The sequence below is a fragment of the Atheta coriaria genome, unplaced genomic scaffold, assembly GCF_025399875.1.
Source record: "Atheta coriaria isolate IRGN ID8LTWV9N9 unplaced genomic scaffold, Caltech_Dcor_3.1 hic_scaffold_6_pilon, whole genome shotgun sequence".
Taxonomy (NCBI): Eukaryota; Metazoa; Arthropoda; class Insecta; order Coleoptera; family Staphylinidae; genus Dalotia; species Dalotia coriaria.
Genome location: NW_027045448.1, coordinates 8,536,722 through 8,553,158, shown reverse-complemented (window position 1 = coordinate 8,553,158; position 16,437 = coordinate 8,536,722). Strand labels below are relative to the sequence as shown.

At 35.8% G+C, this 16,437-nt stretch overlaps 2 protein-coding genes and 1 long non-coding RNA gene across 6 annotated transcripts in view; all 3 read right to left on the bottom strand.

Moving 5' to 3' along the window:
* Sesn (Sestrin) overlaps positions 1-8,908 on the bottom strand; it is a 52,941-nt gene extending 44,033 nt beyond the window's left edge. For 2 of the 4 annotated variants that reach the window (XM_065305377.1, XM_065305380.1), the window contains exons 1-3: positions 8,697-8,908; positions 2,385-3,418; positions 1,823-1,888 (exon numbers count right to left, since the gene is read on the bottom strand). In XM_065305377.1, coding sequence (XP_065161449.1) covers positions 1,823-1,888; positions 2,385-2,936 — 618 coding nt within the window. In that variant the 5' untranslated portion in view covers positions 2,937-3,418; positions 8,697-8,908. Of the gene's footprint in view, positions 1-1,822; positions 1,889-2,384; positions 3,419-7,775; positions 7,798-8,151; positions 8,514-8,696 lie in introns of those variants that run through there. The other 2 variants (XM_065305378.1, XM_065305379.1) reach the window with 2 other exon arrangements.
* Positions 8,909-11,722: 2,814 nt separating this feature from the next.
* Positions 11,723-13,188, bottom strand: LOC135794196 (uncharacterized). The gene is made up of 3 exons (XR_010548824.1): positions 13,073-13,188; positions 12,045-12,134; positions 11,723-11,820 (listed from the first exon to the last, which is right to left on the bottom strand). It is a non-coding gene; the product is annotated as an uncharacterized lncRNA (long non-coding RNA).
* Positions 13,189-13,346: 158 nt separating this feature from the next.
* Positions 13,347-15,165, bottom strand: P5cr-2 (Pyrroline-5-carboxylate reductase-like 2). The gene is made up of 6 exons (XM_065305373.1): positions 14,914-15,165; positions 14,780-14,850; positions 14,452-14,637; positions 14,178-14,390; positions 13,608-13,812; positions 13,347-13,537 (listed from the first exon to the last, which is right to left on the bottom strand). Exons 1-6 carry the CDS (start codon positions 14,993-14,995, stop codon positions 13,458-13,460), a joined length of 837 nt encoding a protein of 278 aa, XP_065161445.1. The 5' UTR covers positions 14,996-15,165; the 3' UTR covers positions 13,347-13,457.
* Positions 15,166-16,437: the final 1,272 nt, after the last annotated feature.

Here is a 16,437-nt window from a genome sequence, read left to right as displayed (position 1 = left end):
CACAAACTCGCCCGTAACGGCTCTGCCTAAGCGAATCAAACTAAAGCTTCTCTAACTGCAAACTTTATCGACTTAATGCAGCCACAACTGCAATACAAACTTTTTTCTGCACTGCCATCGACTGCGCGCAGCGCAAGCTCACCTGGGATAGGTACACGCGGACTTGATTCGTGAGTTCGCATCAGACTCGAGGCGATTTTATTGTCGGTCTCCTTTATTCATAGATGTATGCCAATGGCAACGAGAACGAACACTGCCTGCCTGCCTACTGCCGCAAACTGTGAAGATGATGATGGCGTGCGCGATTTCTATCGACTTGGCAGGCAATTGCAGCGCCGCAATTACCAACTTTCGAATCGCCAATAATATCATCGCAAGAATATCATTTCAAATTAACCAAGCCAATTAGATTCGTCGCACCGCACTTTTCAATAAACATCCACACATAATGTGCACCTTATAAATGCAATAAAAACAAGCGATACAAAAAAAAATGAAAAGAAATGTAAGCTAAAAACAAGAGCACAACCCAGAAATGGTCGGTAACGGTGTTCTCTTCTAATGCAATGCATGCTGCGCGTTTTACGGTCGAGCGTGCAGCGACGTCGAAAACTGAAATCAATAAACTCATAAACTGCAAGATCAATGAGCCGTTTATAATTGCTGAGGCTAAATGTACTTTTCCTTGTTTCTGCCAGTGCAAAAAAAAACACACATCAAAGAAATTGTAAACACAAACTAAAAATCATATCTGGTTTACAACCATTATTTTTTAAGATTTACAGTTACCCTCAAAATGTACAAAATACGAAAATAAAACAGAACAATACACCGGAAAAGATAAATCTAGTTGGTTCTGCTGATGATACACATTTTTTGCATCATTATTTGCTTCTAGCCCATAAACGCACCATAAAATTTCAACGAATTCATTAAATTATCCTCAAATAAAATTTATTTCAAAAAGCATTAGCGAAACAGCGCACAACATCCGTCACAATGCTGATGCTCGCTGCTAGATTGCAAAAAGTTTGCCAAGAGCGTCGTCGTTTGCAAAAATACATACTAACCCAACTTAAGACGTGCGCGCAGCTATACAATACCCACACACACACAGACAGAACAGCGTTAAACAAAACGCAAGATGAGGTCAAGGTGTCCGTCCGCTGACGGCCAATTATAGTCTATATTCGTAAATGCCCAGAGATGCGAGGAGTGTAGTGCTACATCTGGCGGTGAACATCATTAGAAAATTTGCGGTTTGCATAAACAACGCATCGTGCGCAAATTACATAGCGCATACATATCCAAACGGATAATTTATGTGGTCGAATTAAACTGTGTACAAAAGTACACGCCAATGTCAAGGCTATTATTATATATCTCGACTTCTATTTCGATACGATAATGTTTCTATTCGAAACGCTTCCTACATATTAAAGAAAAAAAACCACAAACAATGATGAATAGAAATGCTATTTAAATTCAAAAACAATTTAATTGTGATATTGATATCTCTTATATTCACCATCAAGAACCGATTGTTCTTTAAACCGCATGAAAAAAAGAGACATCGTGCCAAATATTTATAAAAAAAATAAACGCCTTGCTTTCAGTGGAATGGGCCATGTCACTTTACACGCGCATTTCCTTGGAATAAATATACAAAGTATACAATGCCAAGGATAGAAAACAAGTTTCAAAGGAATTTTTGATCGCGCAAACAACCCACACACACTTTTCAGCAAGACGCGCAAAGGCAAACTATAAAACTGAAAATATTATTAAATAAGCAGAATGTTGCGATTTATAAATAACTCACCTCATCTGGGTCCACGAAAGCACATGGTCCATATATTACAGGATACGGAATAGGCAATCCTCGGCTCTAAAATAAATTAAAAATTAAATTATTTAACGCTTGAGAATATTAATTATTATAATTTGTTACAAATTTGATCTAGATCCGGTCATAAATCTAGCAAATGAAGAATAACAGTTCGCAATTTAGTTATGTATATCAGAAATGTCAGGTTGATTGATTGCAATGGTATAATTAACAATTTCCAACAAAAAAAAAACAAGACTAAAGCACAGCGAAAGAGGCACTCTTTAAAAAATTAAGTGACGGTTGTAATATTCAACGCCTACTTATTATATACGACTAGTTTTGCAATTTTAAATATACAGAGTGTTACACATAATTTTAACCCAACATAATAATATAAATTATAAATTTCTATGTCGTGTATGCAACACCCACTATAATTTAAAGTTTGTTGCTCGAGAATGACCATGACTGGCAAAATTACTTGCGCTATTTTTCAACTTGGCTATAGCCAATCATGAAACTAATTCAACTTAAACATAAAAAACATATTTACCTGTACAATATCCAAGATATGTTGACATTTATCCCTCACATTGATGAACGGACAACTGATTGACAGGCGTAAAATAATGGGCAAATGAAGTGCAATCAAATCGAGATACTCGGGCGGCACATCCAGCATCGCATTGCCGGCGATATCGGAGCAAACGCAAGCATTGCTGCCATTCGAGCCGCCACAGCCACCACCGCCACCGTTCATCCCGGCCACCATCGGTGTAAACAACCGGCGACGGTCGGCGGTTTGCGCCAGCCGATAATGCTTCGGACTACCAACACCATCCAGCCATCCCTCCACCGTCTTCGCGATTGCTTCGAGTGCGCCTTCGCGCACATCATTATCACGCGAGCAGATCGGCATGCAGAAGCGCGATATCAGATCGAGATCTTTGAACAAGTCATCCGACTGATTGTTCTGATGGTGGTTGAGCGGATGGCGGTTGTGATTCGACGGCGCGACAATGTCGATCGCCCGATGATGCGGATGATGATGATGGCCATGTCCGTTATTATTGTTCGTCTTGGAAAAGTCGCTCTGGACGAACATATTGTGTTGTATTGTGTATCACGGGGGGCCTTGAACTTGTTCCACAGATCCAAAATCGCTCTTGCGCCGATTTTATATTTCTCAAACGCGCGTGTTACTCTCGTTCATAATTCAATTTTATAAGTAAATAGATTCAATTTGTTACTAGTTAATGTTAAGGCAAACAATTTATCGGCGAAACAATTGTTTTCTTTCTTTTTTAGATTGGCTAGGAATTAATTTAGTAAATATTTGTTGGCTCCTGATGCTCGCACCAATAATTCTTTCTTCAATAAATTTTGATATTTGTTTAAACTTACTATCTAAATGATTTAATACTTCATTCACATAATTATTGAATTTTCTCAAAATATACTTCAATAATTCGCAACTTAATCATCATCAAGTTTAACAAAAAGTTGCAGTGGACGTTTCCATATTCATATTTTTAATTTTGATTTTAATTATTATATTGTTTTTAGCGATTTATTTTTGGCAGGTTCCTGAAACAAAGCAAAAAATATATATATATATTAAAAACATATTATTTCTGGCGAATAGAGCTTTTTAAATTTTAGTTGCTACATAATTACTTCGTAAAAATAGCAATACCGCACCGCACATTACATAAAATCCACCGAAATAGTTAAAATAAAGTTTAAAGTAAAAATAGTATTTAATACTTTTTAATAACTAAACTGGGTCGAGATAACTAACATTCATTATGTAAATATGCAAACTGCATGTGAATTCCCCTCAAATATGCAGCCAACAATGCAAATAGGATTTAAAATTCGCCAATTATAATTTCGCATAACCTCTAAATCGCATTTGCCTGCTACTTAGATGGCATACACTTTATACAATTGTATAAATTCTACAATTGTACCCTACACGAGCTACATTTGCGAGCGATATTTGCGTATGATTGCCTCATGCAACAATTCGCAGAGCATTTGAAATTGTAGCAAGATGGATTGTTCATTAGATTAGCGAACAGCGCAGCATGTTCTCATTCGGGCGCTCACTATTTACCAGCGTGCAGTGCACTTGCATCGTCGGTAAGTACTTACGTGCGTACCGGCGTGCTGGCAATAGGAATAAAATAGAATAACGAACGAATAGTGCAAAAGTGCATTGCACCCGACCGCGCTCGCACTAACCTACAACACTAGCTAGTCGCTCGTGTGTGCGCTCAAACTCACACACCTCTTCGCCGGTTTCGGCAGCATATGTATGTAACACAAGCCGGTGCAATGTGCAATAGATAAGTACATATATAATATTCAATGCTTATATTGATATAAATGAAATTGTGCTAGTGCTAGTCGAGGTTCAAAAACGCATTCGCACGTTCAACGTGCAACGTGCTCATAAAACGATCCAAACTAATAAGCTGACTTGACTTCATAATTGACATAAAAATGACATTTCCACAATAATTATTACCTACATGTATAAATACAATAATGTGTGCGGTGAGTGCATATACAAAACAAAACAACGAAAAAAAAAACAGGAGAAAAGAAAAACATGCACCACACAAATGAATTATTATCGTGCATAGCGCATATACGGCGCACAAAGCCGTAACATAAACGATTGCATAATCAAATAATGAACGTTATCCTAGAGTGCAGCAATTGCCACTACTATATTCTGTGAGGCAAGTAAGCAATGCGAATAGTTTATATTTTTCATCCAGAGTTAGCTTGGCACGCACAGTATTATGCCATCATTTGCTGTGCCTGTATAATTGAGTACTTTCTACAGGGTGTTTCATGCAATATCAAAAAATAAAATATATTAAGCTATAAATTTAACTTCCTTCAACACTGATATATTAACAATAGATAAAAATAATTTTAAAATTTTTGAAATAAAATATTTTCTAAACTCTCATTAGAAATTCTATTCTCTTTCGTTGCAGGCGAATGTTATGTCATATTCGCACGTAAATATATTGTGCATTTTAGTTTGCAAGCGTTTTACTAATAATAATGCATCCCAAAAAGCGTATTAATTAATTATGAATTTCTCAAACAAGTATTGCATGATGAACACTTTTAATGACCGATTTCACCTTGAACTCGCCCACATTGTGTTGCTGACAAGCCAACACCTCAATTAGAATTACCTACATTAGCATTCAATATCAAATTGCTGGTCGTTTATTTGTGTATTGTTACTTAGTCAGATTTCTAAATATTTTAAGGGAGCGTTAAATTAAAATAAAGAAAAGCTGTTTGATATTTAATTCATCCTTATAGAAATGATTGTGCCTTGCGAGTGTTTAATAGTCGCCGACATGACAAAGTGTACTCCGCTTGCGTTTGCGCGCATAAATTGAAAACAATTGAACGTATCTGGGTCATATTTTAAAATGCAAAATATCAAGTTTACCAAACACTCCTCTCGCAGTTCAATTGCACGCGCAAAGCACGTTACCGAAGGCAAGAGTTTCAAAAACATAAACGGATCGTTTTACAATGTAGAAATATTTGTTGTTTGCAATAGATTCTCATCCGATTAAACTAGGATATGATTTTGTTTTCTAATTTCGAGATAAACCCCTAGGTCATGGCGCTTTTTCTTTCTTAATAAGGAATAACTACGTCAGCAAATAAAGTTTAATCACGACAATAATAAGTGCAAAAACAGTTTAATGCAAACAACAAACACATATATAGATAAATAATACCGATGCCAAATTTGGTATGCAATGCAATTTGTTTGCTACACGACCCCAACGATCAATAAACCTTGGAACTAATTTGTAATGATTTGTAATGATTCGATTACGTAATTTAAATTACATATTTTCGAATGCTAGCCGGGTGACACGAACAACTTCGAAATTGTGGTAGTTGTGGTCTTGGCGTGCCGGGTACGCATTAAATCATAATATTCCATGTCCATGACAGTATGTCCTGGCGCGCAGGAAGGCGAAGGAAGTGTGGCACATTAGCGAGAGAAACAGAAAATAATAATAAAACTCGCATTTCAAGGTCACCTTAATGTCGGTTAATTGCTATTTCGGACGCGTCGATAGTCACGAAACAGAACGTTGAACTCTCGCGCAATCCGAAAACTCAATTTCAAGTGTCGCAATTTTCTAACAGTCGCATGTCTTTCATTCATGCGATTGTTGCAAACTTTTAAGTCCGCTAAATAACTGTGCTAAATATTGTGTCCACAAATCATAATCAATGCGTTTATTTTTAAATTTAAAATGAATCATTAGTAAAACTCATTAGTAATTTATATATTTATTGTCACCACTTAAAAAGAATAAAAGATTAATAATTTTGAAAAGAAATTAAATAAGAAAAAAATCGAATTCAATTTTTAAATGATTAAAACTTGAAAACCTTGAAAACATCGACAAAATTAAAATAAAATGTGTAATTTTGGTTGCATACATCCATTCGCTAACCTCAAATGTAAAAAAAAAAACATATTAAACATTCGAATAAAGATAAAAGATGCCAACTTTTGTCCCTAGTTTGATTTACATCGATTGTCTGTGACAACCTGACAGTTCGATGAGTGATCATTGTTTTAACCGAACCCAGATGACTAATATTTGCTCAATATTGATTTCCCTAAGCACTAAATAAATATATAAACAACATTTTCTCTTATCTCGAAATAAATCAATATATCACAAATTATCACTACCATCATCACCCAGTATACGCTAAAATTAAGTGCAAAATGAAAAAAAACATTTTGAATGCGTCGAGCAAATTATCACTAACAAAACATGATACTCAATCCTCATACAAGCAGTGTCTTATACTCGTAATGCATACCAGTCCTTTTAATTATTATTCAGACTATTTATTAGTGTCGCATGCGCCCCGCCAATGACACTGGCTGGCATCGGCAATGGGGCGGTCGCATTACTCACACTTGCTGCAGCAATAAAGACACTGTACTCGTATATATCGCATGGCCGCGCATTCAATTATAATCTTGATTAAACACAAATATTTAATTACCGAAAACACCGCGATTGACGAAACAGACGAGTGCCTATACCAAGTGTAATTTGCAACTCGCGTTGCAAAATAATTTCATGCGTTTCCTTTGTTTGAAATCGCACAAAAAAAAACATCCGAAAGTTCAAACACATTAGTATGATTTTTGATACAATGTCGACAGCTAAAATAATAATAATGGAATATGGCCAAGTCAATTTTAATTACAGCAAAGTTTTCCTATATTTAATAATGGTTTTCATATGATTTGATTGCAACAGTAACTACACCGCAATTTGCACTAAATTTAGATGTCATTCGTGCCAAGTAAGAGTAACTCATGCTATAAACACGTACACTCACCGCGTTTTTTTTTTTCTGCTTTGCGCGTGTATGTGTTAGATCATGTTTTTTGTTCTTTTGTTTATTTCGACGAGAATTCCACGGCCTACAAAGTTTCAAGTCTCTGTTCCTAATTTGCCACTATCTCATCAAAGCGTCATTTGCACTAAGCGTAATTACTCAACAAAATCAACACGAAATCGAGCAAATCTATTATTTCATGTTTTTATTCCTATTTATTATTATTGCACGCATTGTGTTTAATTTCCGAATGTGATTTCTCAATAAAACTAATTAAAATAAAAGTGAAAAGCAAACAAAGTGTAATTATTTCTAATTATTTCAACCGCAGTGCGTTTATTTGCTTTAGCAAAACACCCCGTAAATAGTACAATTGTTTAACATCATGATATCATGAAGCACTTAGCAACACACTGCCAGCATTTCCAACTCAATTTTCAAATCAACAATTGCACTAAAGTACTTATAATGACAAACTATTCGATACGAAATTATTGCATTCGCAAATACTCACTGTTTCTAACTGCAACTTACACAATAAAAATTAAACGCTCGCAATAAATTAATATTTAATGGCCGTTTAAAAAAGTTATTAACTTATTTACGGGCCTGATTAAATATTTAATAATAGAGTGCATGCTAGGACAATGCACCGGCCGGCTTTCCGCGCACAACTGACAGTTTCATGCAACGATCACAAAAAAGGAAAATAGCATGAATATGGAAGTCGATGGAAAATTCCCCCCAGTTAATAGCATGCGCATGGTCCCCCGGCCGTCTCCGCGAACAAAGACCCTTAACCTAAAGTTTTCCCCACAGCGATACAAAGCCCTCAACAAAGAAAAACTGAGCCCTAAATCTCTCCGAAAAAAATAATAATCTCTACTCACCAGATTATTTTTAATCAGCAGCGAATGTGAAATTCGAAATCAATTCAATCTCCGATTAAACAAATCGCACTGGCCCGTTTTGTACTTGTACTGCATTGATTTGCCCGATTGTCCGCGCGTTTGCAGCGTTTTTAACGAAGTAAAGTTAAACTACTCGAAATCGCTTTCGATCCGATGTCGGCGCAACGCATCGACACCGGCGTCAACCGGCGAAAAGAAAAAAAGCGAAGAGAAAACGGTGTTTCGCTGGCGGTTCGTGCGTTCGGAGTTGCCGCTCTCCACTAGTTGCCTTCGCTCGTACTGGCCGCGATTCGCCGCGACTCCTCTGTTCGCCGGTGGCTGCCGGCCGTTCAATAGAGAAACGTTTGACAGAACAGCTGACTGGGGATTCTCTTGCGCAACCGCCGAGCAGCGACCGGCAGAGAACGTCGGAGCGCACTGTCGTACATGTATGCGTTGCGCATGTGTGTGAGTAGGAACGATTCGCACGGACTCACACAGGCGCATTGCGCGAAATTTTACAGATTATTTAACGAATGACTCACCTAGGACTGCTGGATTTATTGATGACAATGCGTGATTGAGAAGTTGGAGCGTTGTCAACGAATGGAGCTTCTTCGTCGTTGGTTTCTTTGTTTCCAGCATCAGCCTCTCGGCTGCCGATTCACCGCTACACCTGCACTTTACTGTGAACTCTGTGCGCCTAGCTGCGAGCCGGCTTTCTACAGTTAACCTATCAGATGTTTCATCAGCTGGTTCATTTTCCTTTCTTGGCTTTTATGCGCCATCTGCGATGCGAAATAGAAAGCTCGTGCCGGAAAAACGCACGTAGAAATTTTCATTTTGTAGATACAGAACAGAAGCTTTCTATATCGGAGATTTAACTAATAAGTTTTTCAAAAATAAACGTTGCCATAAAAAATTTTCCATTTCCATATTGAAGTCCGCGAGAAACGTATTCAGGTAGTAGATTAATTTATTATTAGGGCCACTTAGCCACAAATCCTCACTCCTCCAGCACTGTATTTCGGTTCGCTCACTTGCGAGCAACCATCTATGTAACCCTTTCTGGGACTCCTTCCCCACCCATTTTTACAGATCGGTCGCAGGTATAAAAGGGAAATCCGTAGCTACGAACGCCTATATTCATCATAAATATACATAATTTATGACGGTACGTGGTCAGCTGCGGTTGAGTCATATATACTTAATATATAGGACGAGTCTTCGAGTCTGATTGATCATCCAAGGGATGCCTGCTTCTACTTGTAATTAGTTGCTGTTTAAAATGCTGCATAAATCTTAAAAATTCATAATTTAAATATAAATAATTTAGTTAAGGGAAAGTATAATGAAAGAATCAAGCAGAGGTAGATACATATATTTTCTCAAATTTACAGCGTTTAATCTAAAAAGCAGAATAATATTAGTGCATATTTGAATTCAAATTTGAGTGGAGGATGTTAGTATCAGTCTCAATCACACTCGAAATAAAATATAGCAACATATATTACTTAAATGTTTATATTTGAAATATTGTTAATTAAGGTAACAAGGAAATAGGAAATATAGGAAGGACCTAATACGTTCCTGCCTGCACAAGGACTAATAATCGCGGAGCTAATAATATGTTTAATAATTATTAAACATACAATATGTATCGAATGAAACTTGTTAGTTATTTGATGATCGATAAATCTAATTACCAAACATATATATTATACTACTTAAAACAAGAAAATTTGTTTAACAGTATTAATTGTTAGCTCAAAAAAGATGGATAATACTTTAATCAACCATTAACAAAGTTTCATTCAAAATCGTTAATATTATACTCGTACATACATATTATAATATACGTCTGTAGCTAATACATATATCATTCACACACTAAAAGGGTTTAGGAATATTAGTCTCAGTTTCTTTACCTGCCTGTTTCCCTACCTAACAACATATTTAACTAATAATCACAGACCGTTTCAAATATATTTGTACAACATTAGTTGTTTTGCGTAATATGCCCGCGACCGCGTTTGACGATCTGCGATGAGGGTGGCGAAACGGTTTTCGCCGCGAAATAATCATAAATGTCGTAAATGCCTTGTGACCTGCTGCACCGCTTTGGGCAACAGGCTATTGGTACCATGTGCAAGCACATCGTCCAAACATTTAACACACACAAATATAAACAAAATAAATACATGCATTCATACCAATAATTTAAATAATGGTTTCATTCATCAATCTACAGAATTGTATGAATGCAATTCTTACGCGCAAAGATTGACGGTCGCGAATTATGATGGCTCAAATATTTGGAGTTATGAGCAAATATCAAATAATTTGTGGTTGATGTTGTCATCTTGTGCCTTTCATTTTAGGCAATGAAGCGCGCCTGAAAGAATCGGATTGCAATCACGAAAAACGCGAATGAGTCGAACGAATTTAATAGAGTATCCCGACTCCTGGAAAATTTTAAAAGTTGACCGATTGCTTTGGTAATGAATCGAGCCTGAAATACCGAAATGCAACCGCGCAATGAAAATAAAAACGTATTTATTGAATTAACGCGGGTCTTCTAACGAGATTGTTACGATGATTTGAATGCACGTGCATATGTTAGCGCATAAATATACAAGACATCCAGTTTGGTGTCAGGTGTACTCACTCAGTGCTTATAGACATCCGGCGTTTCTAGCAAGGCTGGGTGGACTATCCCTGAACCAAGGACCTAGCCCCGAGTGGGCCTCCCCTTCGGCTGTCCGATACGCAGCAAAATGCTTTGCGCATCCACCAGTCAGAGGCACTCGTGACTACCCTCCGGTCCAAGTCATCATCACACCTACCTTACATCCGGCTCCTAGAAACTGGGATCCTTCGTCAGCGTTTCTCAGGAGGATGCGTCGTCATATTGCCAAACTTCTGTCCAAAACGCTGGTAGGTTGCTTGTAGTCGACTCATCTTCTTCATCCCCCAATGGTGGAACGTTTCGAGTGAAACCCGATTTAAAAGACGTCCTTGGAAAGCGATAGACGAAAAACGCGAAACTTTGACGGATTATTTGACACGACGCGCACTCCATTTTTTGCGATTCGGATAAGATTAATTTTATAATACAATTACGACTGTGTACTTTCGTTAACAGGTAAAAGGGACATGGCACGACCCTTCATTAATAGCTGCCCAGAGATTTGGAAGTTTAAAAACGCGTCGCGACCCGCACTCGATGAGTATTTCGTTACACCTCTCCAGGTCAACCGAAATTATATTAGTATTTGCTATAAAAAAAAGATTATTAAGGGTGGCAGTAAGGTAGGGAAAGGTGCAGTAATAAGCTGGTATTTATAAAAGCAAAATAAAAAGAAAAAAAGAAACAGAAAAGAAAAGAAGACTCTACTCTATACAAATAAAACTTGGAAAATAAATATTTGCCGATGTCTGGATTCTTTTATTTAATTAAAACAAAAAAGGAAAAGGTAAACAAAGAGAATAAAATGAAAATAAAAGTAAGAATTGTCCCTAATGCGGAATCTTTTAAATATTTGAAAAAAAAAGGTAATAGTAAGGTAATTGGTGAAGAGGATGTTTGAAAATGTAAAAAGCAAGAAACAAATACAAAAACGAGCGCGCCCGGGTTACAAAAAATACCAAGAAAATTCGAATTTGTACCTGAAACACAAGCAGAAAGAACAATTAGTATATGCAAATTTAAAAAATGCAGGATTTTAATTGTAATCACGCACTTCACTTCACTTTTATTAATAATGCAAATTATGGAGCGCCATAATTTGAAAATCGCGTCAACTTATTAACGACATACGCCCAAAATAGGCAGAAGTATTCGTAATACACATATTAAACTCAAAATAAAGAAATTGTACAAAATTTCAAACCTGTTACCAAGAATTCCAAGAATTTACGATAAACGGCCAGGATAATGCAGGGTAATGCTGTGGAATTGTGGTTTTATGAAATCCCAAGTCCTAGACATTTAGACAGAAAGAATAAGTACCTATTAGAAAATTCATAGATCAATCACGTCTACTCTGGTGACTAAATTATGAAGAAGAGAATATCTAATAGGAACTGCGCTAATATTTTGAAATGCAACCCAACACTACAAAATAAAACCAAATACACTAGAATCCCGGTAATCTGACAAACACTTTGCAGGGCATTGTCGAATTAGCGAATTTGTCGGATTAGAGTGCTGATAGAGTGCTGCCTAGGACCCTCTACAATCCGGAACTTTTCACAAAAGAGTATCTTGTAATCCGACAAACTACAAATTCAATGATAAGATTTATTGAATTAAAATTTAGTGAATTAAACAACACAATAGAAAAATTATGTTTTACATATGTTATTATAAAATTTTGCTAGAACGCACCAATATGTATCTTGATCGAATTTTAAATTCAAACTGAGCAATCAGATTTAACGCCTCGAGCACAATAGTGGTACGTAACTACAAGTTATAACTTGTTCATTCACGCATTTGCGACCCTTGTTGTCGGATTACAAGAGGTGCCTGATTAAGCCGAGTCCGGATTACCGGGATTGCATGTAGTATGTTGCGTTTCTCTACCCGTTACTCTTTTCTTGCGAAGCAGGTAGAAAATATTCGTAAAGTAAACAAACAACTGATAAGACCGCTGCACGAAGCCAGCCAAACGTGTGCGCATTCTTGCAATCGGACGATCGTCGCATCAATTTTAGTCAAGTAGAAATATATTAAACGCCTATGAAAGAACAAAGAAAATCCACTAATTGTTTCGGGAGTAAAAATTTCAGTTGACATTCCAGGAAAAACTAATCCTAACCCATCATGACGCGATAACAATAGACCAAATGCAACGATTGCAAAATCTTGAGTTTAATTAGTTAATAGACTAAATAAATGCAAAAGAACTGCGTGTACCTTACTCGTGATCATGTTGCACAATGATTTTCACTTGGTAACCACCTTTTTTCACAATATTTTCTTAATTTTCAGCAATTTTACACGGAGCTGCAGCAGGATCAAACTGTGGTGATCGACTGATAGAACATGCGCGTCGCACTTCAGCGCTGCAACAAGTGTTGCGGGGGTATGAGGGTAACATGCGCACAAGCATAAAAGTTGTAAAAACAAGATAAAACTTGTTTTGCACCGCGGGGCAAAATATCATTCTGTGTCTAATAAACAATACATCTTTGTTAAAATATTAATTGTTCAACAATATAAAATGTTTAAAAACAAACTTCAACTAGTCTTAAAAATTATCAAAATTAATTAATTAATTTCAAAGGACATCACTAAATTATTATTTCTTCTCGGGCTGAGAGATTTCTCTGCATCTTAAAGTAGCTGCTTCAATTGCACCAATAACTGCTGATCTAAATCCTGCAATATAAATGTCATATTAAATAAATAAAATAAATAAAATATTATAATTAAAATAATTTATTTTTACCGTGTTTTTCGAGGAAATGTAATCCAGTGGCTGTACTTCCAGCTGGTGATGTAACTTCGTCTTTTAAAATGCCAGGATGTGTCTTGGTGTCTCTCACCATGGTACCTGCGCCAAGAACAGTCTGCGATGCTAGACGATATGCCATATCACGAGGCAGTCCCATTTTGACGCCGCCGTCTGCTAATGCTTCAATCATTATATATACCTAAAATAATAATAATTATTGTCAATAATTTATAAATCTTTGTGTCTGCAAAATTAGAAGTATTAAACATTTTCACAAGTATTAAACATTCACGTCGCGTGAATTCACACTGACGAGAGTGTGCACACACTACCACCAACAAAGAACTTCGACAAAGTAAATAAACCAGTACTTTATGAAAATAACTGCATCTAATCGCCATCTCGGTACAAACTGTAGAGTTATATTTGATAACACACACCGACACGCGCCAACTTTACCGAAACAAACATATTTCACTTCAATTTATATAAGTGTTACTATCTGGTATTTATAATATGCAAAAAGAATAAATCCGGATTAATAATTAAATATAAAAGTCTTACATAAGCAGGTCCAGATCCACTTAGTGCTGTAATGGGATCTAAATAGTTTTCGGTAACTTGTTCGCATGTGCCTACTGATTGCAACAATTGCTTTGTTATTTCGATGTCAGATTTGCTTGCTTTCTCTCCTGCAACAAACACTGATGCCCCATTTCGAACCAGAGCAGGGGTGTTGGGCATTACACGTACAACTCTTGCAGGACTTGGTAGAAACTAAAATTCATACATTAGATTTACCTGCATTTGTTACCAAACAAAAGTAAACAAATGTTACCTGTTCTAATTGATTAATGGTAACTCCCATCGCAATAGAAAGAAACAATTTATTCGTGTCTAAACCACTTGCTTTCTGCAATTCGCCTAATGCCACGGGAATAATTTGTGGCTTGACACCGATGATAACAACTTCAGACTTTTTTACGACCGAAATGTTTTCCGTAATTGACTCTGCTCCCAAGTCCTACAAATAATATTTGATTAATTCACATACTACACAAATCGTAAATACAGTTATGATTACACTTTACATTTAAATTTAGATTATTTTTTGTGATGTAACATAGTTAACTATAATAATATACATTAGTATTAATTTCAAATACCCGAAAAGCTTGTTGTGATGCTACATCGGCGGGATGGTTACTAGCAATCATATTTTCTCCCTTGGATAATCCTAGAAAGATAAAATTAATATTTTTATTAAGATTGTCAAATAAACTACACAAATAACATTTACCTGCTGAGATAAATCCTTTAGCCAACGCTTGTGCCATTTTTCCGCCACCAACAAATCCAATTTTAAGCATTTTTCCTGCCATTATTAAACTTCTAATTAAAAAAAAACCGAATTATTATTATCCACACGCTGATGCACCAAACATTAAACCCAAACCGCTGAGTTGCAACAGAGAACTGATTATGAATTCAATAAATATACTTGTGATGTGCTCAAACTCCGTCGAAAATCATCTCCTATCAATGATGTTTACACTCATAGAATAAATACTCGAGATACCCAAAGTTGAAGCTTATCTAAAGAATATAATTTTTAATTTGGAGCACGCGCATTGAAAGCGATCAGCAAAATACTGATACTAAAGAAATAATGTCCATGTCTATAATCGGTATATGTGATATGCATTTGTATTGTCTCTTTGTACATGATTTTGTTTTAATGGTGTTTGTTTTGCGGATCAGAGTACAAAGTACGTGCGGATTTAACTAACATGGGAGATTACCAATATGGTGTTATAATATGATGACTGCATTTGCAAACGTAACATACTTGTCTGGTAAAACTATATGACTAATGGGATAATTCTTTATTTAATTGTGGTATTGATGGTGTAAATTTGATCAATGACACTATAACGTTTACCTGTCTACAGTCTTAAAACATGTGTGTGTTAATCATATTTATATTCATATATTTTTCATGATTTTACATCAGTTAACTTGCAGAAACAAAAATTGGTTTTCATTACACATGCTAAACCTCTGGAAATACAACTTGATGTACTTATACTTACACATTTCGAGTACAAATAACTCCGCAATATAGTTTTACTTATAAAACTTATAAACACCATTACAAAATGATCCAACTTAGAATTTATGTAAATCTTAACGTGTCAAAACTTCGAAATGTACGCATTTAATATGAATGTAACAGTCATTATGGCTTAGTATCATTAACATACTCGTATGTCTTTGTTAATCACATCTTTCGCACTTGTTTATGTATGTAACATGCCTTTTTATACATAACGCAATCCTACTTTTGTTATATTTACTCATATCTACATCTAATTGATTGACTATCAACTGTGATTTCAAATTTACATTATTATTATATTAATACCAGTTAGAGTATTTTTAAACGTGGGTATAAATATACATGGTTTAGTAATTCGTCATCTAAAAATTAGTTTTCTTTATAAATCAGAATGGAACGGACGCTATTTCCACAGAGAGCTTCAGCCTACATGACAAGTCTATGCAGCTAAAGCTGTACCACGTCGGTATTATTCTTGGTTTATAAACATTAGTATAATACCCATTTTGATACCCATTTTCATAAGTTAATACATACATTAAAAATAATTATAAAAATGGATGGACGACTAAGTTATTATTGATGCTTGGGTTGTAATTTATTAACAAACTACTTACAACATTTTATTGTTTTAATTACATACTTCATAGACTATTTGCATCCTATGTGTTTTTACTTACAAGAATTCTAATCTAATAGGAATGT

What these genes read in the sequence shown, in the direction of transcription:
- P5cr-2 (XM_065305373.1), bottom strand. Translation starts at nt 14,995, where the DNA reads ATGGCAGGAAAAATGCTTAAAATTGGATTTGTTGGTGGCGGAAAAATG. An exon ending in CCATTAATCAATTAGAACAG is followed by an intron (nt 14,391 to 14,451) that starts GTAACATTTGTT and finishes TATGAATTTTAG; the next exon opens with TTTCTACCAAGTCCTGCAAG. An exon ending in ACATTTCCTCGAAAAACACG is followed by an intron (nt 13,538 to 13,607) that starts GTAAAAATAAAT and finishes TTTATATTGCAG; the next exon opens with GATTTAGATCAGCAGTTATT.